Raw genomic sequence first — 26,183 nt, forward strand, 5'->3', positions numbered from 1 at the left:
TCTGTGTAAATTCTTTATATTAAGTACTTACCTATATTAAGAATTTTTATGTATTTTTTTTATCTATATAAGAGTTGTGCTGACTGCCTGCTGGCAATGCCATGCAGTGGTATTACTGTTAAAGACCGATGAGAAGACTTAAATGTTTTGCATTTGGTGGAAGCAAAGACCTCATGCTATTGTAAATAGGCTGTTTGGGAATAGATGTAGAAAAAGCTCTTCAGGATGTTAAGTCACCCATATATTTGGTAGTAGAAGTGTGCTAGTATGAAATTTCAAATAGATACTGTGATTATTCTTACAGAAAGGTTAAAAACATGCCGCTGGTACTTTAGGAAATGGAAGATACATCAGATAGTTGCTTTGAAGTTGTTACAGCGGAAAGGTCGGGTGCTGAGCAGCCACCTGCATCCTCACAAAGAAGAGCAGTCGGAGAGGCCGAGAATGGGGACCCAGCAGAGAAACCTCTGCTTGCAGGAGCTACAGGCACTGCGCAGTCAGAGGAGGGCTGCGAGCAGCAGTCAGCTCCGGAGCAGTCAGCTCTGAAGGAACCGGAGCGGTCAAGTTTAGCACAGTGGCAACGACCTGGAGAAGGACTAGGCAATCAAGAAATGATCGGAAATAACAAGCAAGATGTATATGAGCCACATGCCCCATTCAGCGCATTATCTGAGAGCACATCTCTTGTTACCAATGAGAATTATTCTACTTTACCTGACGTAAGAAATTCAGAAAGGGAAGAACAAACATCTCAAAACTCAGTGCTATTAGAGAATACAGCAAGTGGGAGAGTAACAGGTGAAGTTATTAAAATGTTGGCCATCAGGCCTTTAAAGAGATTTTTTTTCTTCAACTTGATTATGGCTTCTTGCACCCTCCACACCCTCATTCTGTTCATGTTTGCTGGTTCTTGGTCTTGAAGTCGCTTTTTAAATTGTCTTATAAAACATGCTTGAAAAAGTGAGGAAAGTATTCTTCATCTCAAGTTGCAGTAGCAATTTATAGACTAATATAGCATTTTATAGAGTGATCTTCATTTCCAGGAACGGATGGATTTATACGTGTTTTGTACACACATTTGCAAAACAGCAGTGCAGAATTCGCATGAGTACACGGGCTACTAACAGTTTAGACTGATCATAGCAATCATCTTACTATTTTACCTCTCTTAGATTCCCCTATAACTTACCTGCCACCCATCTGTTTATCCATGCCTTTCTCCTGCAGTCCCCGAAACACTCCATCATCTCCTGCACTTGTTCCTCTGCATTCTGGGTGTCCTGTCTGACTTCCTCTTCCCAGTTCAGTGCCCTGTTTTCTTACATAGCACATCCCGTTCAGCAGGTGAGCGCAGTGAGTGACCCTTCGGAGTGTGGACCTGCTGACCGCCTTCCTCTTGGCTGGGCTGCATTCAGATGCTCTCATTCTGAGTAGCTGGCGATAGCATCCTAGGAAGGGCACTGTACCAAAGCCAGATAGAGTCTTATCTGTAAATCAAAAAGAAGTAGTTTCTGGAGCTTGGAGTTCAGTAGATCTGGTTCAGAATATCGTCTTTGAATAAATGCCACAGTATTGTGTGAAGGACAACAGTGATTCAGCCATTGTATGCTTAGATCAGGTCTAAATTGGAGCAGATTTAGGTAATATTTTTCAATACAGGTTCACTGTATAAATGGATAACTTTGATTTAAAATTATGCATTTGCAAATAAATACATTTACTTACTGTAACTTTTTAAAAATTGTAATATGAATGACATTATGAGGTGACAGTATTACATTAGGTATCTCAAAGTGTATGATGATACCGTTTCAGCTTTCAAGTAGACTCTCTTTCCAGCTCAAAAATCTATGATTATTCTGTGTTGCAGTGTTTCAATAAAAACATCTCAGGGTAAACTTGATGGAGTTATTTATTTGTTCGTTTTGAGAAGCATATCAGGAATTAATTTTGTTTTTATTTTTAGGAAGCATGATTGAGGATAATGAAACTCTTAGGAGGACTAGGGCTAACTTTGATGAAACTGTCCGATCTGAGAAGTTATGTCTTGATCAGGAACATTTTCCTAGGAAAACGGTTCAGCAGGATTACCTCATGCCTGATGTCATAACTGTCAGAGTACAAACAGGTAAATGCTGTTTTTACACATGTGTCGATACATATAATCGTGCTCTAATCTCCATCTGTTACTAAAAGAAACAATATTTCTATCTTGGAACTTCCATTTTAACAGATTCTGATTCATTTCAAGATGTAATTGTAAAAATTGAAAGACCTGCCTATCATAAGCCATTTCTGGGTGGATTTAAGAACAGGATAACAGGAGTGGAATTTCATAATGCAGGATCACAAACGGTACCCAAAAAACGACCTGACAGAGGAATCCAGTTATTTTGTAGGGAAACACAGGTAATGGTTTTGTAGTGTCTTTTTAGAATGTTGTTTTTGCCAAATGAAATACAATGTTGACAGAATTATTTCCTATAGGAATGAGGAAATAGATCGGAAATAAGCGTGCAATTGAAAGTATTTAGTGGATTAATATCATTAGTCATGTGATTTTTGTTACAAATAGCTAATTTTGCCAATTATTGTAATGAGGAAAAAAAACTCTGTGTATTTTGTTATAATCTGACATGCATTTTTTCCCCAGACGGTTTTTGAAAAAAATAAGCCACAACAAACAAAAAACACAACATCAACACAGATGGCTAAAATTGGCCTGTATGTGTCAAATATGACTGACAAACTAATAAGTCCTGGGAAGTATCTTACAGCGGAAGAATACCATAAACGTAGACTTGAAGCAGTAAGTTCTTACCTGTTTTAAACTATCTGTAAAACAAAGTACTGTGAAGGTTATGTGAATATTTAATGAGTGTTCAAAGGGTGAATTTAAAAGTGAACAGCAAAATGTCTGCTTAGTCTTCACATTTTGTAATCATTCAGATGTGGGGGAAGCGTGTGTTTGCTCTGTGTTTTTAGCGACATTTGGGACCTTGCAATTTCTTAAATATTAAAAATTCTGAATTTACTGTTTTCTATCTTACAGTGACAGTTAAGCTTCTATATAGAGCATTAGGGATTAAACCAGGCTTGTCTCTATGGCATTCTCATGATCTCTTTGGAAGGACCTAAGCGACGTGCTTAATGTATGGCCTCAAATGGATGGAGTATTGGGTTAGGATTTAGGAGACCTGCGTTCAGCCTTTGGGTTTTGTGTTTTCTGGGGTTGTTTGTTTGTTTTAACAGTCTTGGTAGGTTACCTTTGGCAAACTGATCCGTTTTGGATTGTGTTCGAGCTACCTGCTTTGGTATTAGGGTAGAACCTGGCTGTTCAAACACATGCAATGTGTCTGTGGGGTTTTCTGGTGCACTGAGTTGCCTCATGTAGGCGATTCCAATGACAGATTCTGTATATTCGTGGTGCAGAGGATGCCATTTAGGTGTTCCAAATTGCTTTTTGAAAACCATGTATTCAGTGATTGCACATCTAACTTAAGTAAGCCCAACATCATGTTAGGAGGGGCACTGCTTTGTAAACGCTCTAGTTATTAATTTGATTGCTTAAAATAGTCTGAATCTAATTAAATGGAGAAACAGTTGATTCCCCAAGTGTCTGAATAGGATAATTGTACTGACGTGGTTGGCAAGATGTTTTGAAATCTTCTGGGTAGAAGTTTTCTGTAAGAACTTCTTTTTTGGTTAGCATTAGCTGATGGCAATAAGCATCTTGTAGAATTGGAACCTGAATAGGTAACAGTTTCCTCAAGACTACCAAGATGTTTTACTATGATCACTAGTGCTACTTACTGAAATCTGTGATGTATCTACAGGTAATCTATAATGCACAGCAGAGAGACATCTGCTTGGTGTTGGTTCAAGTTGATGGATTCGCACAGTGCAGTGTAGTTCCATGTTGAGATACTAGCTGAAGACATATTCAAGAGAAATGTTAGGTTAAGATATCTGTAGAGACAGTGTAACTGTATTAGTGTGGTTTTGTGCTTGATAGCCTTCAATTCTGAGCAGTGCTTGTTAGCTCATGGTATTGACCTGGCTAAACTGCTTGTGGTGCAAGTGCTAACTCAGCTGGCAGAAGCTCAGGCTCGTGCATTGTCCTCCCTATAGACATTTCCCTAGTCTTTAATAGCCACAACTATGGAAGGTGGATTTTTAAATTTTCTTTTTTAAGTTCTGTCCTAACAGCATTGATAACTTCACTTTCATTATTTGTTTACAAATTAAATGTAGTTGATTTTGTGTGTATGTGTTGATTTTTGTATCTAGAAGTTTAAAAGAAATTTTGAAAATGTGTGGATAAATTCCCAATCTAGACACTATGTAAACCAATAGTAAGATGAGGACCTCTGCCCACAAAGCTGAAAAGAGTAAAAAAAATACATGGCAAAAAATGTTTTTTAAGGGGAGATTTGAAAAAGAAAAATGGATTTTGTAATTGCATTTTATTTTTTAACTTGATTATTTGAACCTAGTTTCTTCACTGTACTTAGTGGTTCAACTCCTGCAGTTACCTAAATAAGTAAGCATACTAATGTTTAGACTAATAGTCCATGACTGGTTTTGTAACATTTAAATTAATTTGAGTACAAGACAAATCTTAGAAAATATAGTTAAGCAGCCAGAAGATAATAACAATTTAAGAACAAAATATTCTGTTTTGTTTTAAGGTCACGATTCTTTGCTATTGTATCACATATAGGTAATAGTATTACAGACATATTTCCGTCGTTGGCATGCTATAAATGTAGTACAAAATCTGAGGGAAAAAAAGAGGTTAAGGCTGGCATGGGAGGCACAAGAAGAGTTACGGAGGAAAAAAGAGAAAGAAGAAAAACTGAGAAGGGAGCACGAACGAAGGCTGAACCCTAAATCAAAAGAAGACTTTGAGCTACTGTATCATGCTTTAGAATGTAAGTTTTTTCTTAAAGGGATACTCTTAAATGAGCAAAATAGTACAGTTTGTTTAAAACAAACTTACGGTTTTTATGTGTTTCTATAAATACTTCCTTTTTTTTTTTTTTACAGTGGAATTTCTTTCATTTTTAAATAATTACTTGACTTTCATATATTACTAGAAGCAGAAAAAAAAGGCCTTGTCTCTGTGTAAGCACTGTTCAGCAATAACTAAAATATCCCTGTGTTATCAACATCCAAAGCATAGCACAGTACAAGCTACTATGAAGAAAATGAACTCTATCCCAGCCAAAACCAGTACACCTTTTTAGGAAATAATCAACTTGTAGAACAGTGCTATTTGGAATTTTATTATTATTTTTTTCATTCAGCTCTAATGTTAAGGTCAGATAGAGGAACAGGAACTGTTTTTTTGGATCAGAGTTCCTTTAATCTTTTTACTTTACATTTAAGATGCTGAAAATAATGCCATGAAGAAATTAGTATTAAGATCCATTATTCATCCTTTAATATAGACATTTTTTATAATGGATTAAATTTTTGCCCAGAATTTTACAATATATGACTGAGGTTATTCGTTTTGTCTTAGTCGTCTTCTACTGATGCTTTTTCTGTTTTCTAATTTATTCCATGTTTCACAAAACGGTGCTGCCAAAATTTAAAAAATCTGTTAGCACAGGGCATTCTGAAAGACTTACTTTTCCTATTGGAGTGGATGCTGTCTAATACAGGCAAGCACCTCTAACCTTTCCTGGAAAAAAAAGGTGAATACTGCAGATAATTGACATAAAACCTTACAGGAGAGTAATGTTGCAAATATAACAAAAACCCTAGAGTATGTCCCTTTGGAAAAATAAAAACAATAGAAAGCAATGGACTTGTACCAGCATATAATAAAACTGCAAGAGTTCTTTTTAAAATGTCTGATTTTAAGCAAGATGCTTACATTGTGACTTGTAACAACTTGTACGTGATCTAGGCTGCAGTGCTAGCTTATAGTATAACTCTTTGGCAGTTTGGACATTACTGTCTCTATAGCAGAACTGGCCTTATGGATTACTTGCTTCATTGCAAAGCCACCTGATCTACCTTAAACCATCAGCTATTTCTTCCATGGTAAACTGAGCATAAATTTGGTGACATGTGTTACTTGTAGAGCTTAGGGTCACGATTCAAGAATTCCCAAGTTACACGCTAATCTTTTAATACTGTCATACTTTGGGTGGCATTGAACAAATCACTTTGAATGTATAAATGACTTACAAGTATTACTGTTTGTGACAAATGTAAAAATTATTACTGATCTTAAACTTTAGAATTTTGGGAATGGAATCTTCATGAGATTTGTGGTTTGTTAGGGCTTGTTTCCCCCGCCCCCCTTTTTCTTCATGCATAGTTACCTTTTCACTTCACAAGAATCAAGCCCTTATAAAGGTGTATATGACTAGGTAATCAAAAGCCAAGGTATTCAAATAATCATTTTTTCCCCTCCACTTATGGCAAGTGCTATTATTTGATATCTGATTTCCTGCAGTATTTTCTTTTAAAAACGGCTTCCTAGCTAATGTGCTATCAAATGTATGATCCACTTTTTTTTTTTAAAGTGTGAAGAGTCTTATTTGCAATAGAAACAACAAAGCTGAGTTAAAGTTGTGAATGAGTGCTGATATTCTCAATATTTTTAGATTTAAAACTTATGGTTATATACATGTTTCTTTTGTGTAATTTAATGTCATTGGATTCACAAATAATAAAACTTCTGGCTATTCATGTTCAGGAATTTACTATCTAGGCAACTTGAAAAAGCATGTGCCGCTTCAAAATTGGAACAGAACAAACTCCAGTATTTGAAATGTCTTTTTAACATTTTGTTAAAAATAATGGTCTGGTGTCAATCTTTTTGTTTTGTTTTTGTTTACCAGTGTTGACTAGTTGCTCCTCTATATGGAGACTTGCAGTCATACTCTTTATTTTAATAGAGCTTAGTGGTTCTAGGAAGTTTTTTTTCCTACCTGCATCTGAAACTACTTTTACATTCTTATAGTGTCAACAGTCTGCACAAGCTAAATCATTGTGACAGTAATAGAATGAGACTATTGTCCTCCAGAGATCTGTGAAGGTTATTGCTGCTGATCACAACAGGGGGATACTATTACAGGGTCAGCCAGTACAAGCAATTCCTGTTGGTACAAAACCTTGCCTGTTGACTGTACAGTGCAAATGAGATGTATCTATATATTCAGTGTGTCTGCATATAGAGACGTTCATTATTTATTTGAAAAGTATGATCTACTTTGTTTTATAAAAACGGGAATAAAAATTGTAATGAGTAAAATCTCTGCCTGTAAAACAGATAATCTAAGAGGAATGTTTTTAACTTGGTTGCATGTATATGATGAATCAGGAGGTGAGTATTGATGATAACTGACAGCTGCTTCATTTCTGTAAATACAAAATTGCTAAGTGTATTTATTAGCCCTGCCTTTGAAGTTGCTGCCCCCTTCAGGCATATAAAGCTCAATGTAAATTAATTCTATATAGTGCTTTTGTTTGCTGAAATGGCTTTATTTAAAAATACATCTTTGGGTACTCAGAACTTGTCAGACAGCTGTCATGTTAATGCCAAAGCTTGGAGAGCCTTAAAGAAATGAGTTGAAGTATTTTAAAATGGAAAACACAAGGTATTGTAGATAAGGAAGCCATAGGCAGAAAATAAACCTTCCTCCTTTCCCTCCTCCTGCCTCTAGTCTTGCCTGATACAGGATGTTATAGGCTTTTTCAGTAAGTATGCAGCACATATTGGATTGTTTTCTTTTACGCTCAGTTTTGCTTTTGCATAACTGTTCTGGAACAATAACAAAACTTTGAGATATTATTCAGGAATGTTGATGTTTTAGATCTTAAAAAATTCCCTACAAAACTCCAGAGGTATTTGAAATGGAACAGGCTCTTCAGAGAAGCCGAGAATTGTTACAGTGTGTGCGAAGGAAAACACGATTCAGTAAACACAATTTGATTTTACTAACAGATTTCTGTAAAGGCATGCAGTCTGTGTGTCAGCAGTTACAGGCAAGAAATGGGTACTACAAAATATACCGTGATAGACACGTATGTATACATCTGTATGTTTCTCTCATTAATTAGTCTAATTTATTGTAGTGCAGCAGATGTCTGTGGTTTGGTGATTTGACCATAAGAATCTGGCCTTCTGACTCTTACACAGCATGTACTGATTCATGTGCTGCTGCCATTACCATCCTGTGGTTTGCGTGCCACTTCCTCCCACTTGAAGGGTTCTGTTGTGGAAGAGGAAAGGGAGAGTAAAGCGATGACTGTCTAATTATTAGTGTGCACCCATCTATCTTAGATGGCAAAAGGTGATACCACTGAAATACTCAGTGTAGGACCTGGAGTGCTAAACGTGACTGTCAGTCAAGTTTTATCTCCGTTTTGGAGGACTTGAGGCTGCTTTAGAATTTACTCCTGTATGCAGGGAGAAGCAGTAATATTCTCAGCACTGAGTACTAGTGGTACCACAGTAGGGTGCTGTCCTTATCTGTTGAGAAAGTCTCCATGGTATCTTTTCTTGTGACTTCGATGAGCAATTGTTTAAAAAGTTCCTATTGCTCATACCTTTTGGAATGAGCTAACCTTAGTTTAGTGTTTTAGATGCAAAATTATGAAGAAACCACTTCATCACACACTTCCACAGGAGCTAAATTCTTTTTCTCACATAATACTCCTTTTTCACCTAACCCATCTTTGAGTATGGAGTACGAATTGGCAGTTTGGAATTGATGTACGCACACGTGCTCTCAGAGAACATCTGTATAATTTGCATTAATTTCTGGGCCATTTTGTGTCTATTGAAAATATGCGTAACGATCAATTCTCTGACATAGAAACTGGCTTTTAATGAATATTGAAAATTAATTATGTTATTTCTTAAATATGAAAGTAGAAATTTCACTGGAAAACCTCTTATAAAAATACCCAAAATATTTATATCTGTAGTGTGGAGGCAGGAGGAGACTGAACGGATTAACAGAACTCTTACTGGAGCTGAAAGGAAGGCAGCATTTTGTGGACTTCTGGAACAAGAGGCACAGTTGATTGCTTCCATTGGGAGACACAAACTAAATGCAGATGAGGAGAATCAACAAAAAGCAATAGTGCACTTTCTGAATAAGGTCAGTGATGTAATTTTAGGCTGAACATAAAGAATACGAAAGTACACGAACAGAAAAGGCATCTGCAAACTACCTGCCAAAAGTAACTTTTCTGTCTTTTAACAGTTAATCACGTGAATGCTAATGTTATGAATGTCCAAACTATCCAGTTGTTCATGTCAATACAATTCCGTAAATTTCTTTTTCCAAGCTGAGAATTTCTTAGCTCTGTGACTGATTGAAGGACTAACAGTGCATCATTAAGACTGTCACCTGAGATTTACCATAGACACAGGTAGCTGTGTATATATTATATAAAAAAATAGCACTGAGTGGATAAATTTTGTATTATGTAACTATTCTGCATAAAGAACATGATTCTGATGGCACTGTTAACAGTATTAAAGGCTCACATTCTAACTATTCAGAACGGTTAATTTGAGGTTATAAAGCATTGGGATATTGCATACTGTTCTATATTTTGTATTGTGTGCATTACAGTGATGTAGGAATTCATGCGTGAAACTGTGCTCTTTCCTAATCTGTTTTTGAAACTTTAAAAATCTGCCTGTTAGCTTCTGTTTCAAAAATACTCAGTTTCACTAATCAAAACTAACGACTAAGTGATTTTACCTCTGGTATGTTATGTTCATTGCTCTCTAGTGTGAATAGTTTGCTATTGCATTTAAACTTAAATGCAAACATTTAATTAACTATCTGTAAAATTAAACTTTAACCCTGCAGAATGGGTGAACTGATTCTTTTTTTTATTATTCTTTTTTTTTCTTCCCTCAGAAATGTTATCCTTCAGGAACTAGATTTGTCGTTTTATTTCCCCATTGAGCAAGGCCTCTGGTCATCATGTGTCTGTCTTTCAAGAAAGCATTTATTCTGTTTTCATGTACAGGATAGAAACCCAGAAGAGCTTTGACTGAATCTTGTATCGTATTAAACTCAGTTTTTAATTCACTAGTTTCAGTTGTGTTAGAACTTGAGATTTTATTCTCAAGTATTCTGTGTATAATCTTGGCGATGAAATTTAATGCAAGTGTTCTTCAGGCTTTCATCTATAAAGCAAAGATGAGAATTCATTCATACACAAAGATGATTTAGAATGACATTAGATTCAATGGCGCCTTAATGTAAAATACAAAAAAAGTCCTTTTTAGGTAGACGTCCCAGCAATCCGTCCCCTCAGAAAAAATAATAGTTTATTTATTGTCTGTTTTCATAGTATGGGAAATAATTGTGGAAAGAAATACTGCAACAGAAATAGGTTTTTACTATCTCTTTTTTTTTTTTTAATTTTGACTATTTAGTGCTCAAAAGTAAAAAAGGCAGTTTTGTCCGCAAGAGACTTTTTTTCATTCTTTTTATTACTGATGTATGGGAACTGGACTGTAAAAAGGGATTTGATAAAATCTATTACCTTTCTTCATGAACAAATTACTGATTAGCCTATTATTGACATAGATAGTGGTCTATCTCAGAGGTAGAGAAAGTAACAATTTCTGCATTTCTTAAAAAATAAATTAAAAATAATTTTGGAAATCTCAAAATTAAATAGATGGTTTGTTATGACTGTAACTGTGATTTAAACACTGTAAACTGTAGTAAGAAATTTATCATTGGAGTCCTAGATTATAGCTGCTTTATTCGGTTATTTCTTGAACTTTGAGCTGGTAATGTTAATCAAGACACTTGCCAGTTAAAGTGAAATAACACCTTTCACATCTGAAGACTACAAGCATTTCACTTTGCTGCAATATCCAGTGTGATATGAAGCTTGCTTCTCCATGGAAACTTTCATTCCCTTCTATTTTAAGCATGTACCTCCTCATGCATGTGTGCTTTTACAGTGGTTGCTACTGGTTGTGTGTGCACTACGTTCTAGGGGGTTCTTATTTATGCTGAGCTCATTTTTCTTCAGCATTAGTATTTTGAAGAGGAAGTACCTGATTAAGCTTTTATACAGCAATCATATTTTCTTGAAGGAATTTTTGTAATTATTAACTATTGCTCTGTTCTTACCTTTCATGCTTTGTGCCATTACTGCACCCATCCTATGGATTTTTTTAACTTTTCTTACCTTTTTCTCTCTGTGTCTGTGGTGATGTGTTTCTCTCCTCGGGGGCTTTTTTCTGCTTTCATGAATTGGCAGCACAGTGCAGTTATAATAGTCTTGCTCTCTGAAGTAATACAGATAACAGGATTATTGTAAATTCCACAGCACTGCCAGCAGACTAAAAGGCAAGCAAATGCTGGCAAAAAATCTGGAAGTTTTAGTTTTCTTGCATCAATCTTGGATACATGAAAATAGTCCTGAAATCAGAGAGCTTGTGATCCTTTCTGAAATACTGGAAATCTTCATATTGATGAGACCTCTGTATTTTTTTTTTTCTGTAAAAAGCTGCATAATTTCTTTCTTTTAAAATTATTTTATTTTATATAATACCCAGTTATGATGAGGTAGTAGGAAAAATTACAGGAGTTACAGATATGATATCTTGCTTTGAATAATTTAAACATTCTCATAATATAGTTGACCTGTGTTAAGGGTCATTTGCAGAGTGGAATACCAGGACTGCTAGCTCATACATGAGTTGTGCAAATTTATCAAAAGAACCTAGTTTTAATAGCCATTTCCTAGGGTAAACTCTGCCCATTGACTCTCCCTGACATAACCAAATTATCTTTCTGTCTTACAATAAGTGATTTCATTGAAGAGCATCAAATGTAGGTACTGCATTAGCTACTCTGGGGAAAACAGTGATTTTTGCAAGTCTTCCATACAAAGGAGTTACAGCATGATATAGCTTCTAAGTTGGTGAAGGTTTTTGGTGGTTTGCTTGGATTTTGGGTTTGGGTTTTTTTTAGAATTTCTAGTATTGTACAAAGATAGTGAAACAAAGTCATGAAGTTACAGTAGAATGCTCCCTTTTTATGAGAGAGAAAATTGCCTCTTTCTAGTTTCGAAGAAGTCCGAAGATTTCACTAAGAAATTGAGTTTTATTTTTTACTAATGTCTGGTTTTGCTATTGCGTTTCTTAATCATTTTTGGCACTGAATTGTGACCTCTGATTAACAATACCTCCTTTAATTAGAGTTCCACTCCCACTGATAATGTAACTAAATGTTAGTTATGCAATGTTAAATCCTTTTTTTCGATTATTTTGTCTTTCTTTTGCTTACCTAACTTTATAATTTATTTATTTAAAAGTGAGGAAAGCTCTGTTTTGGTTGTGGTGGTGACTAATCATATCTGTTCTAATTATCTATTATTCTTGGTATTTTTATGACTTATCACCATAGCAAGCCTACATATTTGGTCAAAATAACGATTACGTGAATGCTGGGGTTATAGCCAGAAAACTACTCAGCATGTGAATGCTGCATGAAGTGTTGCTGTAGTTAACACTGAAATTGCAAAGTGAAGTTCACAAGTGTTTGTGAACACTCAAATTCCAAATACAGTGAAAGAGAGTAATTAATACACAGAATGAGGTTCCAAATAGCTGTCCCAATGTATGATTAAGGAAAGGGAGCGGAGTTAGGTAATGATGGGGAGAGCGCTTTGAATAGCAGCTTTCTGTTGTATTTAGATACCTGCCTCCACAGTGAACTAGTCCCCTGTGTAACAGTGTGGTTTGCGACCAAAACCAGTCCTCTAGAGAGAATGCTCGAACTTTTCAAACTGAGTGGGGCAGTTGACACCATGTAACTTCTCACTGTCTGTAGAAGTTAAAGATGTTCAGAGAGACAATTGAAGTGATAGGCATATGGTAAGTGGTTGTCAGCAAACAAGAAGATAGCTGAAGTATCCGATAAGCTGTAAACTCATTCTTTGCCTTAGCCAGCTCTAACAAAGTCTGTGCCTTCTATCCGTCTGTGTAGCTAGCATAAATAGAACAGTTCCCTGGAGATATTTTTTATTGCAGTAGACTCCGAGGCCTTAAATTTGCAATCTTTACACAGTCAACAGTTCCATTGATTTTTACTGATAGAGGGATTTATGACTGCAAGATGAAATACAGAACAAATGTATTCTAACACTAGTCAGTAAATTTGCTTTAAAGAAGTAGAGCATATCCCTGTAGGAGAATATTATTTACTTTTAATATACTGTAAGTCACAGTTTACATGACCTGCAACTTTAAACAAAGTATGCAATTGAATACTTGCTCTGGTGGAAAAGGTACTGTATAAATATCATCAATACAATTAGCGTTTTGTGCTAGTCAAGCATTAATGTTAAGTCCCTTTTTGCTCTGGTGAAACTTGATGTAACGTAATGCACTTGTTCAGCTGGTGATTGCATTATAATGGCTCAGAGTTATACAAATTGTTTCTGAAGTGTGCACAGCCTAAGAGATGGAAAGCATATGATGGAAGAATCACTGAAATGGATACACCGTACACACTCCGTGCCAGAGAACTATTTGAAATCTACCGCAGCATTAGCATGAATGACATCCCAAAAGATGAGAGAATAGATATACTGTTAACACTCAGATGTACAGTGAAGGTATGTTTTATTTTTCTATTTGTGTTTAGCTTGAAGCTGTACTTCCCAAAGACACAGTGACCTCATTATGTTGACACATAAGCAATGCTTCTTCTGGCAAACAGGTGCCAGGATGATCAGCTGGCAGCAAGAGAAAGCCTAGTGTACCACCTGGCATGAGAGTGTAATTTACTTTCCAGATATACTCTAGATTCATATTTCACTTTGTGATGTGCCCATTTTTCTTCAAGTCATGTTAGAATTTTAACCCCATGATTTTAGAAGTTTTTGTATATTAATACATAATACAACTTAAGTACAAAGTTTAGCTTAATATTTGTAACAACTTGATGATGTAAGTGGCTATTAGTTTTATTATTCCTCTGTTTAGAACCTTATCTCTCTGTTGGTTTGGGTTACCAGTTTTATGGCTGGCAAATATTGATTTTTTTTTTTTTTTCTTTGCCCCTCACTCCCCACCCCGACAGCTGCTGCCAGCGTTCCCAGTGAATTAGAAGCTGGCTGCATTTCTTAGTCTTTCGTATTTGGTTTTTTAGTTATTTATTTATTCATGTACAAAAAGAATAATACGAGTTTCAAGGTACTTTCAGGATGATACTGTTGACATCAAACTAGAATGCTGCTTCCTGGTCTTATTAAAGGAAACAAACATCTTGCTGTTTGTTTTGGTAGTACCAGAATTTGATCTAAAGCCGATATAGCATTGGGAGCATTGCTGGTTTATGAACTCCTGCCTGTCTTAATACAAGTCAGTATTGTAGTGAACAAATTCTAGAATTTCTGTAAGTTAGCGCTCTGTTTTAGGTGAGAAAACATTGAACTCCTCCACCTCTTATTTGTCTCTGGAGAATCTCCTGCTAAGCATTTGAAATATTGAAATTACTAATTTCCAAGCATACTCACAAAATCCCCCATGCCTTTTGTGTGGTGTGGTTTTTTGTTTGGGGTTGCTTTCTTGTGGTTTTTTTTTGTTGTTGTTTAACTATCTACTGTGTATATACATTACATCTCCTATCGCATAGCCAAAGGAAGCTTCTTAGGGAGGTGTTTCTTGGGGCTTTTGGAGACTGAAAACTTTGCATGTGTTCTGTGCCCCTGCTTAGCATTTTTTAATGCGTCCAGGTTTACAGTTCCTCATAGCTTTTGTGTATATACAGGCCCCTTCAAGCAGGATCTCTAAGAATTCCAAGTTTTTTAGTTCTTTACACTAGTTTTCTTGGAGGTTGTTTTCTTAAGAAACTAAAGAGTTCTTATATGAACCTGTTCTTACATGAATGTGCGGAGGAATGAATGATGATTGGCAAAGAATCTATAGTTTGCTTTCATGTATGTGTTATAATTATTTTGTTTGTTTGCTTTCTTATTGTTGTGGAGTTTGTTTTCCTTTTTCTTTATGTTTTCTTTCAGGAACATGAATGTAAATTAACACGGGAAATAGTGGAATTAATTGACAGGGAAGTTGATCTTATGTCAAGAGAGGTGAAAGAACACAACTTAGAAGGACTGAGGAAAAGAATTTGTACATTATTTCTTCAGTATATTAAAACTCCAAAGTTTAACCCTGAAGTTGCTAGGATACTTAAGGTATTATTCCTATTTTGCAGCCTGACATAGTGGCTATTGAACTAAAGATGGTGGAGAAGGGGAATGCAAAACAATGAAAGTTTTTTTTTTTTTAGATTTTGCTGTAGAATTGCTGGAGGAGTTCCTCAAAAAGTAAAATGTAGCAAGTACACAGAGTTCACACAAATAAGCTTATATAGTCATATATGAAGCGTGGGGCATAGACATGGGTATAAGAAGCTGACAAATGGCTGGTAGCGCCCAGAGAGCCCAGGAACACTATGTATGAAATAAAAAATCTGAGAATTGTAAATGGTAGATCTTATGGGATGGTAACAGCAAATTTTAATAGCAAACAGGGAACCAATAGAGAGAGCAATTATCTTTTTTCCACCGGACAAGAGGCAGCATCCCATGCGTCCAGAAAGGAAGAACATTGCCATTGTCAAAGTGATGTCTAATGACCTTGCACCTAAGCAAGAGCTGTTATGAGCTTCTGTTGTACAACCAGTTGCTACTTCCTGAGAAGCAGATATAGCTACGAAGTGGAGATAGCAGTAGGCAGCTCTCAAGTTGTGTGATTGTTTTTCTTTTCCGACTACAGATTACAATTAAAAATATGATTCACTATCGTATGTTGCTCCTTTAGGCAGCAGCATGTATTCCACATCTGTCAGAAGAGGACTCCTCTTACAGTGGTTGACGGTATCTCAGGAGTAGAGAATCTGTCAGTAAATGTTAGTGGGATTTAGAACCAACCAGCAGTTATTTTACACTAGGTTTATGAACAGGGTTACCTAGATGGGTCATAGCAGAGGCCGGAGATGGGAGATCTTTGGCTTCTGTAGCATTTGGTTAGCTGTACCTCGAGTTGAAGGCTGAATTGCACCTATATTTGTGTTTGAGTCTTGTAACCTTCTGTAGACCATAAAAAAGATGGCAGTTCATCGACAGACAGTCAAGGCGACCAAATCCTCAGGGTACTTTCAAAAAAAAGGCATATGACCACAATAGGTAGCTGGACTATCAGACTACTCAAACTACCCAGTTACAGACTTGGGCCCTCTGCACAGACTACAGTAAATTCTTTCCAGAACCCATGAAGCAATATGAGGGTGAGAAGGTCATTAGCAAGTTTAGTGTATTATCTTCCCCTATATTGTTTTTGGACGTGTGGCTCTGATGATTTTATATTCTTATGCCAAAATATTAATATGCCCATAATTTCAGGGTTTTATTTTTGACATAAAGGGCGGATTTTATATGAAAAATTAAATGCAGAAGAATTAGTTTCTCTTTTCTCTGTCTTGTCATCTTTCTAGAATGGCTGACAATCTGCATACATAAAAGCACCAGCAAGACCACTGGAGCATAACGTCTTCAGATAGCTTAAAAATGAATTGACTGATTTGTATAACTGATTTTAACACGTACAGTAAGAAAATAGAACGGCTTTTGGTCTTCTATTTAAAAAAAAACCCAGCCTATCGGGTATTTTAAAATAAATATTACTGGCTTTTACATATTAGAATACTCGCATGAATATATGTAAAAAGTGTTCTGATAGAGTTATAGTGACACACAAGTAATACAAAGATACTTTGGGGTGAATTAACTTTTTTTTTAAATCTTTTAGGTTCCACCAGATCCCCTACAGCTTTATAAAAATGTTAACTTCTGTCAGAGCTGCAAAAATTACTTACCATCTACTGAGTTTCCTGTTCCTGCTAATTCACGCACCATTGGCAGATGTCGCTTGTGTTGCAAGCTTGATAACGAGGCTCAGCAACGAGAAGCACTTTTGAAGTACAAACTTATACTAGAAAATCTCAGGAAGTCTGAAGCTGATTATCAGGATGATGCTAAAATTGTTTTCTTAGTTCAGGTACTGTCTGCAAGAGCATTGCTAATAATGGAAACCAGTGGCTTTGACTATAATTTTTGCTTTATTTTGTGTATGTTGTTGACAGGTGGAGAAATAGGCTAAAAGCTACAAAAACTTCTTCCTGTGATATGGGATGTTCCATACCATAAACAAGAAGCACTTAAGCTCTTGAAGTATAGCTGTACTTTCAAAAGTGGTTACAAGCTATACACTAAAAGAAAGAAGTCTAGCTGACAGGTCGAACAATCAGATGATTCAGATTCTTCGTCTGGTTCTGCTATGGCCATCATGTTGCTTAAAAGTACTGGCATCATCTGTAAAGCAACAATAATGTTTTTGACACTATAATATTGTTCAAGATATAATGCTAGTAAAACATTTTAAGCCTCATTATTTGGACTGTTTTAGTAATACAACTAAATTGTTTCATGTTCTCAGAAGGAAAAAAAATAAGGAAGCTGAGGTTTTGACATTTCTGTTCTGTCAGTAGAATATCTGTAGTTGAAAGTTTTACTGGTTTGCATTTATTAGGAGAGGGATTCACTAAATATTTCAATTTTCTAAACTTTTACCATCATGTCTAATAATCTGTAATCTTTGCAGTATTATTAGCTAATGTTTCTTAATAATCGTTACTAGAACAACTCAGTTCAAAGAACTTCTTACCTTTGTCTTCAGCAAATTCTCTCTTTTAGTTGTTATTACTTATTTTGTCAACAAAAGAATTTGACATACGGTATCCACTGAGAAAGTTTTAAATCTGAGGTAATTGTAAAGTGTTGTTGACTGAAAATATTGAACAGCCAAGATTTATTTGAACTTTCTGACATTTAGTAATAAAAATCTCTACAGCATCAACATTCGTAGAGCAGTTTCTGAACTGTATTTTCAGTACATCTGAAACAACAACCAAGCAAACAAAAGCCAGTCATCAATATCCCACTGACACCAAAACAAGCCATGCTGTGGTTCAGCACTTCGCCAATGGCAGCTGCCAAAAGGAAGATTAGGATTCTTCAATTATAATGCATGTGTTAAGAAATATTATCAAAGAACCTGGATTTTGTAGATGTTGTTTGTCCATATTGGTTTTCAGTTAAGCTGAAAAGTTTTTTTGTCTGTGTCTTTGTCTAGTTTACCTTAATATGTAAACAGCCTCCAAACTCTTTTGGACCTCTCTCACATCACATCACTTGTGATGGCTGGTGGCCATTGATGCGTTGAAACATGACTGCTTCATAACTGCTGACACTGAAAGCCCTCACTTGCAGTTCCATTTGTGGTTGTACCACTGCAACATGACTAGACACTGTGTCATTTTCACCTAAATTAACTTCAAGTTCTTCTCTTTAGAGTTGTAAATATCTAAACAACAGAGATTTGTACCTTAAATCACTGATTTCTTTGTTTTTCTCCTAACATCTCCTGAAGTTATTAAATTTTTTCTGAGCTACCTACTTTTTTTCCCTTCCCTTCCTTCCTATACTCCACTTACATCCAGAAAACAGCTCTGAGGCATCTAGAAATTACTTGGGCTACAACTAAAAGTCTTTTGCAGCAGCTGTGACAGCTTCATTCATTGCCCAGTGCAGCACCATTACTGGTTCTGATTGTGTTGTCTGTGGATAGATGCAAGACTTCTGTGAGAAGATAAAAGATTTTTCTTCAGATCTGCTGCATATTGATTCTAACTGTGTTTGGGTTGACCACCTATATGAGTGCTGCTAAGGTTTAAAAGGCAAAAAGCAGTTGGTGAGAGTTACGGAGGCTCCACTAAATTTCGCTCAGAGCAGCTAAAGACCTTTTTGGTATCAAAATGAACTAGTTCAGCAAATGTGTCAAGTCCTGAGTCTGCCTTATATTCTTTCAGAGGGTTTAACTACGCTGTGCTCTTTAGAATCAATGGTACGTACTATGGCATTGATTTTTCTTGATGAACAATGTCCTAATGGGAATGTCGTATTCATTTGAAGTTACAAATACACTTAACTCCTTTATTGGTTTGCTGCCTACCCTTGTTTCCCAGTCTCAGCTGCTGAGCTTTCAATACTTGCTCCCAACCTGTCAGGTGACAGTGCTGAAGGCCATTTCTGTTTCTTGTGAGCACAGAACAAATTATTAGAGGGATGGGAGGGAAGCATCATTTGAAATTAATTAACTGTAAAATTTCACATCAAAATGCATGCCTACCTTTAGAAAGTGCAGAAGTCGTCTCTTAAATCAAACTCTTCCCCATAACCAGAGAAGTTTTAACACAGAACAAGCTTTTGCCTATTTTTCAGTCAGAAAAAAAATCATAATCCTGGAAAAAGGAAGAGTCAAAATATGAATCTGTTTCACATGGGCCCATATACCTCAGTATGGAGTTTTGCAAGTTCTGGTAACTTTTGAGATGTGTAGCCTAGCACGAATATAGTGGTACTTGCAAATATGTCTGCTTGCAAATTTCTGGCTTCTAAGAAGAAGATATAGAAGTTATTTGAAATTTTGTGAAAAGGAGGAAATATTGAAAACAGAAGCTAATTAGTGAAACCTAATAAAGGAGGCCTTGCAGGACCAGATTTAAGACCAGATGTAGGAGCAGTCCTATATTCCTGGAATCAGCAGGTACAGATTTATTACCTGTGGAGGTTCTAAGCCCAGCTTTTATCTTACATTTTCCCTTGCAAGAATTTACATGGGCTTGTGGATTTTGGAAGCAAGATGAATGATAGTACATGAAGCCACATTTCACTAAAGCACTGTATTCGCATAGTTTCATTCATCCTTTGTCAGAAATTTAATAAGTAACATGCAAACACCATTATTTGATTAATTAAGTCAAGATTTCTTTTTAGAGGAATGAGTCCTCTTCGGATGGCTAGCTTGGAGGAAAACCTATTTAAAAGCCTGTTGTTTACAGACTCCTGTAGATAAAAATCTTCTAATAATTTTCCATGACAAATACAAAGAAGAGTTAATGGAGGGTGACACAAAAACTTAACGAAGCTCAGTGGTACCTGCTGTCCCATTTTGTTGTTTTTTTTTTTCATTCATTTCATTGTGTTTATCAAGATTTAGTAGCGATTTCAGATGGCTAGTAATAAACCAATTAAGATTGATGTAAATTAACCTTAGACATAGGTAAAAAGTACATTTTAAGGCCTTTCTGTACTAGAGAACCGTGACAAACAGACCTATTATTTTTTCTTAATATTGTAGCATAGCTACCTGATTTTATAATCTCATTTGGTAAAATGAGCAACAGTATCATGAGCACAATATGTCATATGTCAACAGCAGAGTGAGAGGAACAAAGCGAAGCAGGCAGTGATTTGGGGTCTGTCACAGATGGGAGTTTTTCTTGTCCTAATTTCCCATATTTTTCAGCCAGATTATTCTGGTTATATGTAGACTTTATTTAGTAGTGTAATAGCTCATTTATTGAATAACATTAATTCTGAACCCAAGAATGAAATGGTGAAGTCATCTGAGTAATGACAGAGATGAACTATTGTTATTGACCAAAAAAGTCTGAACAGGCTTAAGTATGCTACATGAGAAAAAACATGAGATTTAAAAAGCATTATAAGAGAGTTAAGCAATCAGGATGTCAACAGAAGATATGAATTGCCATTGACAGAGAAGATCAAAGTAAGAATGTAATATTTTAGAGATGATAGGAGAAAAATGCAGTTAATAATTGCCACACCATGCTAAAGGAAGATGTGTATGTGTAGACATTCTTTAACCAAGTGATTATATGACATGCATAGAAAATTTTTTTACTCAAGGCTTTATTTGGATTCTTGTATAGTTACAGTGCCGCTGTTGTAGAATGAAACATGCTTCCTTCTTAACTCTTCCATTTCAGCATCAAGATCTGCAGTACATGATTGAGAACATATGGGGCTGTCAGTCAGCTGTCAGTGCCTGCAGTGACCTCTATGATTTGGTTATGGTCAGATGGGATAAGCAGCGTGAGTGGTCTCCATGGAACACTATTCTCCTTACTAAAGATGAGGCAGATGCGCATCTTAAGCTGTGTAACCTTCAGGAGGTAAAATCTGATGGGCTTAATTTTGTACAATGTTTATATTATGTTTTAATAGAATCCTATGACTAATGATATTTGGGCAAATTTAGTCCTTGCACTCATCCTTGTTAAAATTGGCCCATTGTGACTATTTAAATGATTGCATCTGTACTATTAAACAAAACAGGCACTCGTCCAGAGGGCAGCTGGCATAGTACAGCTCACATCCATGTACCTAAACCCTGTCTTGCCCTCATTCTCCCTCCCAAAATGCAAGAAGCTAAGTGGCCTTGTCCATGCTGCCTATGGAAAACAGTGCCATGCCTATGCTCTTCCCTCAGCTGTCAGCTGAGAGCAGGTGAGAGCTGGCCTGGATGAAAAGCATACTAAAGACTAACCATAAATACTGTGACAATTGTGTGCCTGTGCTCTTGCACATCCTCTGGCCTCATTAGTTTCTGGCCTTATAAATTTCTCATCAAATAACAGAATGGCTCTTTGTCTAGAACTTAACCATTTGTCATAATAAAATTTGTCTCAGTTTACTTTCTTACATAGATGTCATTTGAGTACCCCGACAATGTAATCTTATAGTTTGCAATTAAGCAAAAAAAACATAATTGCTGTTCTGAGTTAAAAGATTTAAGAATTTGTTAAAGAAATCATTGAAACTTGTATTTTTACACCACTCCCCCCAAATTCCATCTAAATGTGGTATTTTTACACCACTCCCCCCAAATTCCATCTAAATGTGGTAGTCTGGTAAATATCTCACTCCACTGGACATCGTATGGTAGAGTATTTAGTTTTCTAAGGCACAGGAGCATCCTGTGAGCTGTGTTTGGCCTGCAATTGGTAATGGATTATTAAGCCTTTCACCTCTATGTTATTGATTTGTGTAAGTAGTGATCTGAGGTCGTTGTAGAGTGTTCTTTTGTTCAGGGTGTTCTTAATTCAATTTCTAACACAACATGTGTGCATCACAAATGCAACTTCAGCTGTTACACATTGCCCTTCTTTTTGGAAGTCCTAAGGGTATGTGATAACTAAACTGACAGTGCAAATGAATTGCTCTCTTAATGAAAGGTTTGCTTTGGGGATGAAATATATCAGTCAGGGAATTCCAAAGGTAAAGGGAATTCTGCTATCCATGACATTTTTTTGTGTGTGTGCCCAACTTGTGTCTTCAAGCAGACACATGTTTATGTGAGCATTAGCTTTACGAGGTAAAATCAGTTTCACGCTGGAAATTCCTTTATTGACTCCTCTGTCTCACTCTCAGTCAATAAGGCTGTTCAGGCAGTGTGAATCTAGCGATGCTTCTCTGCATCCATAAATTTCTGTTACTAGCATTATGGCAGGCAGAGATTCTGATTATGCACTTACCTGGTTTAACTTCATAAAGTCTGCATGTCAGAGTCAAAGAGAGGCCATTAACTTGATTAGGTCCAGAGCTTCAGTGAAGGGGGGAGTTAGGCCAGAAGAGCAACAGGTAAGGTATGCAAGCCTACCTAAAAATAGGTATTTTCATTTAGCTCTTGCTACAAAAATAGAAGTGGGCCAGCTATAGTGAGGAGTCAGCTGTCTTCACTGGTAATGGCCAGAGCATTGTTTCAAAAATAGATGAGTGTGAAATAAGGAAAATGAGGCAAAATTAGAATGCCGTGAGTTGGATCACTGTTTCTTATTCACTGAAACAAAAAAAAAGCCTCTCAAGCACTTTCTTTAATAGTGTATGTATATATATAGTATAATAATAATTCGTAATGTGACTGTAGCGGTAGCAAAGGTTTTTTTCAACTAAATATTGTGGTTAGTTTTTGCATCATCTGAACTGCTACTAACCACTAGAAATTTAGGAAAATGTCACCAGTGAATGCAAAGGCTGACTGAAATGCTGCAAATCCTTGCTGCCATGATTATTTGTGTATAATCACTCTGATTCTTATCAAGGAAATTTCCTATAGTCCTCACCTTGCAAATGTTTAAGCATTGCCTTTTTTAATTTTCAAAGGTAAGTACAAATGTTCTTACCTGAAAAGAAATAAATAAGTCTTATCTTGAAGAGATAAAAAAATGCCAGAAGTTTTTCTGTTTTTAAAAGGTGAATAATGTTTCCCAAGGAGTGGTTAGTAATTTTCACTGTTGGGCCATAGGGTAGCAGTATAGAACTACAAAATATTTCATTATGTATAATATATGAATAAATTATCTGGCTTAGTTTATTAAAGGGTCACTATTTATACTGTCTAAAATATGAAGCAACAAGTGGCTTGCTAAATATTTTAATTCTATTTAATGGCATTTGAATTTTTTTTTTTCCTTTCAGGCTTATGAAGAGACATTTATTCACAGAATAAAACATAAGCATATCCAGGCAAAAAACTACTGTGCTGAGATTCCAGCGATGACATCCCTTTTGCGTAAGAGTGTCAATCAGGCTAATGCAAATGAATTTTTAATAGCTATGCCCGTTCCTACTGGTACAAAAACATAACTCTTAGGCAAAGTTAACTGAAGTTAAAGGTGTTAACTGAATTATTGATTAATACAATTTCCTTGGTTTTAAAGAAATGTACTTTTTCATCAATACCTTAATTGTATTACACAGATCAAAATAAATTTTTGAGGATAAAATAACTTGATCTTGACCAGTCAATATAACTGCATTTCATGTTTTGTAACCTCATTATTTAAAAAGTAAAATGTTATTGATTAGCTTTGTAAATTCTGAATTTTTAGAGCAATGACTGTCTTCCTGTGTATGCCTGTGTTGCTTGGAACGTTCTGTCTGTAGTGTAATATTCCTGTTGGGGGGAATTTAGCTAATTCTTTGTCAACTTTTAATTAAAAAAATAATACTGTAAACACTCTATTAAATTTTTCTCTCATCTTAAGCATATAAGGCAGAAAACCCCTCAAACCCTAAATTCCTACAGAACAACAGAATTGATATGCCCTTCCAGATATAGCTGCTTTGGTTTGCAAACATTTGTGCAAAAGAATAACTTTACTTTTTATAGCTCATCTTGATGGTCATAGTGGAACTACCAGCATGTAATTATTGTATCCAAGATCTTGAAATTATTGTAAATCAGACTTATAATTTGAAATGCACAATGGAGACTTTTTAGAACATGTTTATTTTTTGAGGAGCTTGTGTTATTTAAAGTAGAAGTCAAATCTCTCTGTAAACTTATTTAGTTATGTGTATGTTTGATCATAGCTACAAAGAAAAATATGATGTGGTGTACATTCAATAAAGTCCTACAGAAAGTTGCAAAGTTCTGGTTGAAACCTCTATTCTAGGTGTGGTTTTGACCCAGGACAAAGCCTTTTGCTCTGACAAATAAAACTGTCTAGGAAAAAGCGGTAGCATTTGGAAAGAGAAATAAGCATATGTTTGGCAGTAAACAGCTGGAAACTGGATTGACTCCCTCAACAGAACATGAACTGTAGAACCAGTACCTGACTGACCAGTGCATTCTAACCTCAGTGGAGTCTTTCCATTGATTTTACCATTAAATTGAGGTTCTGGATTTTAGTTCAATACTGAGCTAGTTGTAGAATTGCAGCACATGAGCATTCTGGTTGACTTAACGTACTTTCCAGGATCTGAGCCTTGAGATAGGAATGGCTGCTACAACTGGGCTTCTTCCAGAGTGATAAAAGGATTTTTGAAGAAAATTATGTGTTGAAGGGCAAGAAGGAAAACATGAATTGTACAGCTAGTAACTTGCCTCTTTATAAATTTGTCACCTTTCTTTTTAAACAGCTTTTAAAAAATGTGCTTTACAACCCCAGAAGGATCATTTAAATAAACAGAAGAAAATAGTTCAAACAAATGCGAAAAGCCACTAGTGCATTGATTTCAATGCCATGTGGTGTTGGAGATTTTTGGAATCATTTAGGTTGGAAAAGACCCCTAAGATCATAGAGTCCAACCATTAACCTAACACTGCCAAGTCCACCACTAAACCATGTCTCTAAGCGTCACCCCTGCACATCTTTTAAATACCTCCAGGGTTGCTGACTCCACCGCTTCCCTGGGCAGCGTGTTCCAATGCTTGATAACCCTTTCGGTGAAGAAATTTTTCCTAATATCCAATCTAAACCTCCCCTGGCACAACTTGAGGCCATTTCCTCTCGTCCTGTCACTTGTTACTTGAGAGAAGAGACTGACACCCACTTCACTACAACCTCCCCTTTCAGGTAGTTGTAGAGAGCAATAAGGTCTCCCCTGAGCCTCCTTTTCTGCAGACTAAACAACCCCAGTTCCCTCAGCTGCTCCTCATAAGACTTGTGCTCTAGACCCTTCACCATCTTCGTTGCCCTTCCTTGGACTCACTCCAGCACCTCAATGTCTTTCTTGTAGTGAGGAGCCCAAAACTGAACACAGAATTTGAGGTGCAGCCTCACCAGGGCCAAGTACAGGGGGATGATCACTTCCCTAGTCCTGCTGGCCACGCTCTTTCTGGGCTACACAAGCCCGGTTCCGTCAGCTTCTCACATCAAGTGCTTCTGCCCCATGGGCTTCTTGGTGGACGTCTATTGAACTTGCTCCAGTTTATCAAAGCCTTTCTTGATTTGAGGGGCCCAAAATTGACATGGTATTACAGATTTATGCTTGAAGAGTTCTAGATTCTATATTCAGTTCAGTATTCTCAACCAAACTAGTATCTTGGCCTGTTAGAGAATTGGTCATACACACAGATTTTTTGGTTTATGCAGAAGTCCAGAAGGTAGTCACTGATAATGGCAGTGCCATTTAATCACACTATGAAAGTTCTTGTGTAAGTAGTTAAAAATTTGTGTTGCAATTATAGTGAATTGGATACTTGACTAATATTTGGGACATGGCTGGCCACAAAAAAAAAAAAACCCAAACCAAAAAAACACCTGCCTGTGTAAAGTGAAAACTGATGTCTTCTTTCAAGTCACTGTTCAAAAATGGCTTTTGAAAGCATAGAAATTGAATGTTTTCGAGGATGTGATGTATTGAAAGAGAGTTGTTGAAAAATGGGAAAAGTATTTTTAATATTTTGGATATCTAATTGAATCATTTTGTTAGGGCAAAGCCAAGTAAAG

General features: G+C 36.2%; 1 protein-coding gene across 2 annotated transcripts; it reads left to right on the forward strand.

Annotated features, from left to right (window-relative positions):
- On the forward strand, positions 1–26,183 carry IQUB (IQ motif and ubiquitin domain containing). Of its 2 annotated transcripts, XM_068402198.1 has the most exons (12): positions 1–798; positions 1,228–1,344; positions 1,967–2,128; positions 2,234–2,409; positions 2,654–2,809; positions 4,724–4,934; positions 8,953–9,128; positions 13,462–13,632; positions 15,040–15,216; positions 16,832–17,080; positions 20,934–21,119; positions 23,425–26,183. In XM_068402198.1, the coding sequence occupies exons 1-12, from the start codon at positions 339–341 to the stop codon at positions 23,590–23,592; spliced, it is 2,409 nt and encodes an 802-aa protein (XP_068258299.1). In that variant the 5' UTR covers positions 1–338; the 3' UTR covers positions 23,593–26,183. The 2 variants fall into 2 exon arrangements, with proteins under 2 accessions (XP_068258299.1, XP_068258300.1); XM_068402199.1 differs by lacking the exon at positions 1,228–1,344.

Source organism: Nyctibius grandis, chromosome 5 (genome assembly GCF_013368605.1).
Source record: "Nyctibius grandis isolate bNycGra1 chromosome 5, bNycGra1.pri, whole genome shotgun sequence".
Classification (NCBI taxonomy): domain Eukaryota; kingdom Metazoa; phylum Chordata; class Aves; order Nyctibiiformes; family Nyctibiidae; genus Nyctibius; species Nyctibius grandis.

Coding starts and splice junctions, on each gene's coding strand:
- IQUB (XM_068402198.1), top strand. CDS start 339: ATGGAAGATACATCAGATAGTTGCTTTGAAGTTGTTACAGCGGAAAGG. Junction 4,935..8,952: donor ACTGTATCATGCTTTAGAAT/GTAAGTTTTTTC, acceptor TTATATCTGTAG/TGTGGAGGCAGGAGGAGACT. Junction 17,081..20,933: donor AAATTGTTTTCTTAGTTCAG/GTACTGTCTGCA, acceptor CTTCCATTTCAG/CATCAAGATCTGCAGTACAT.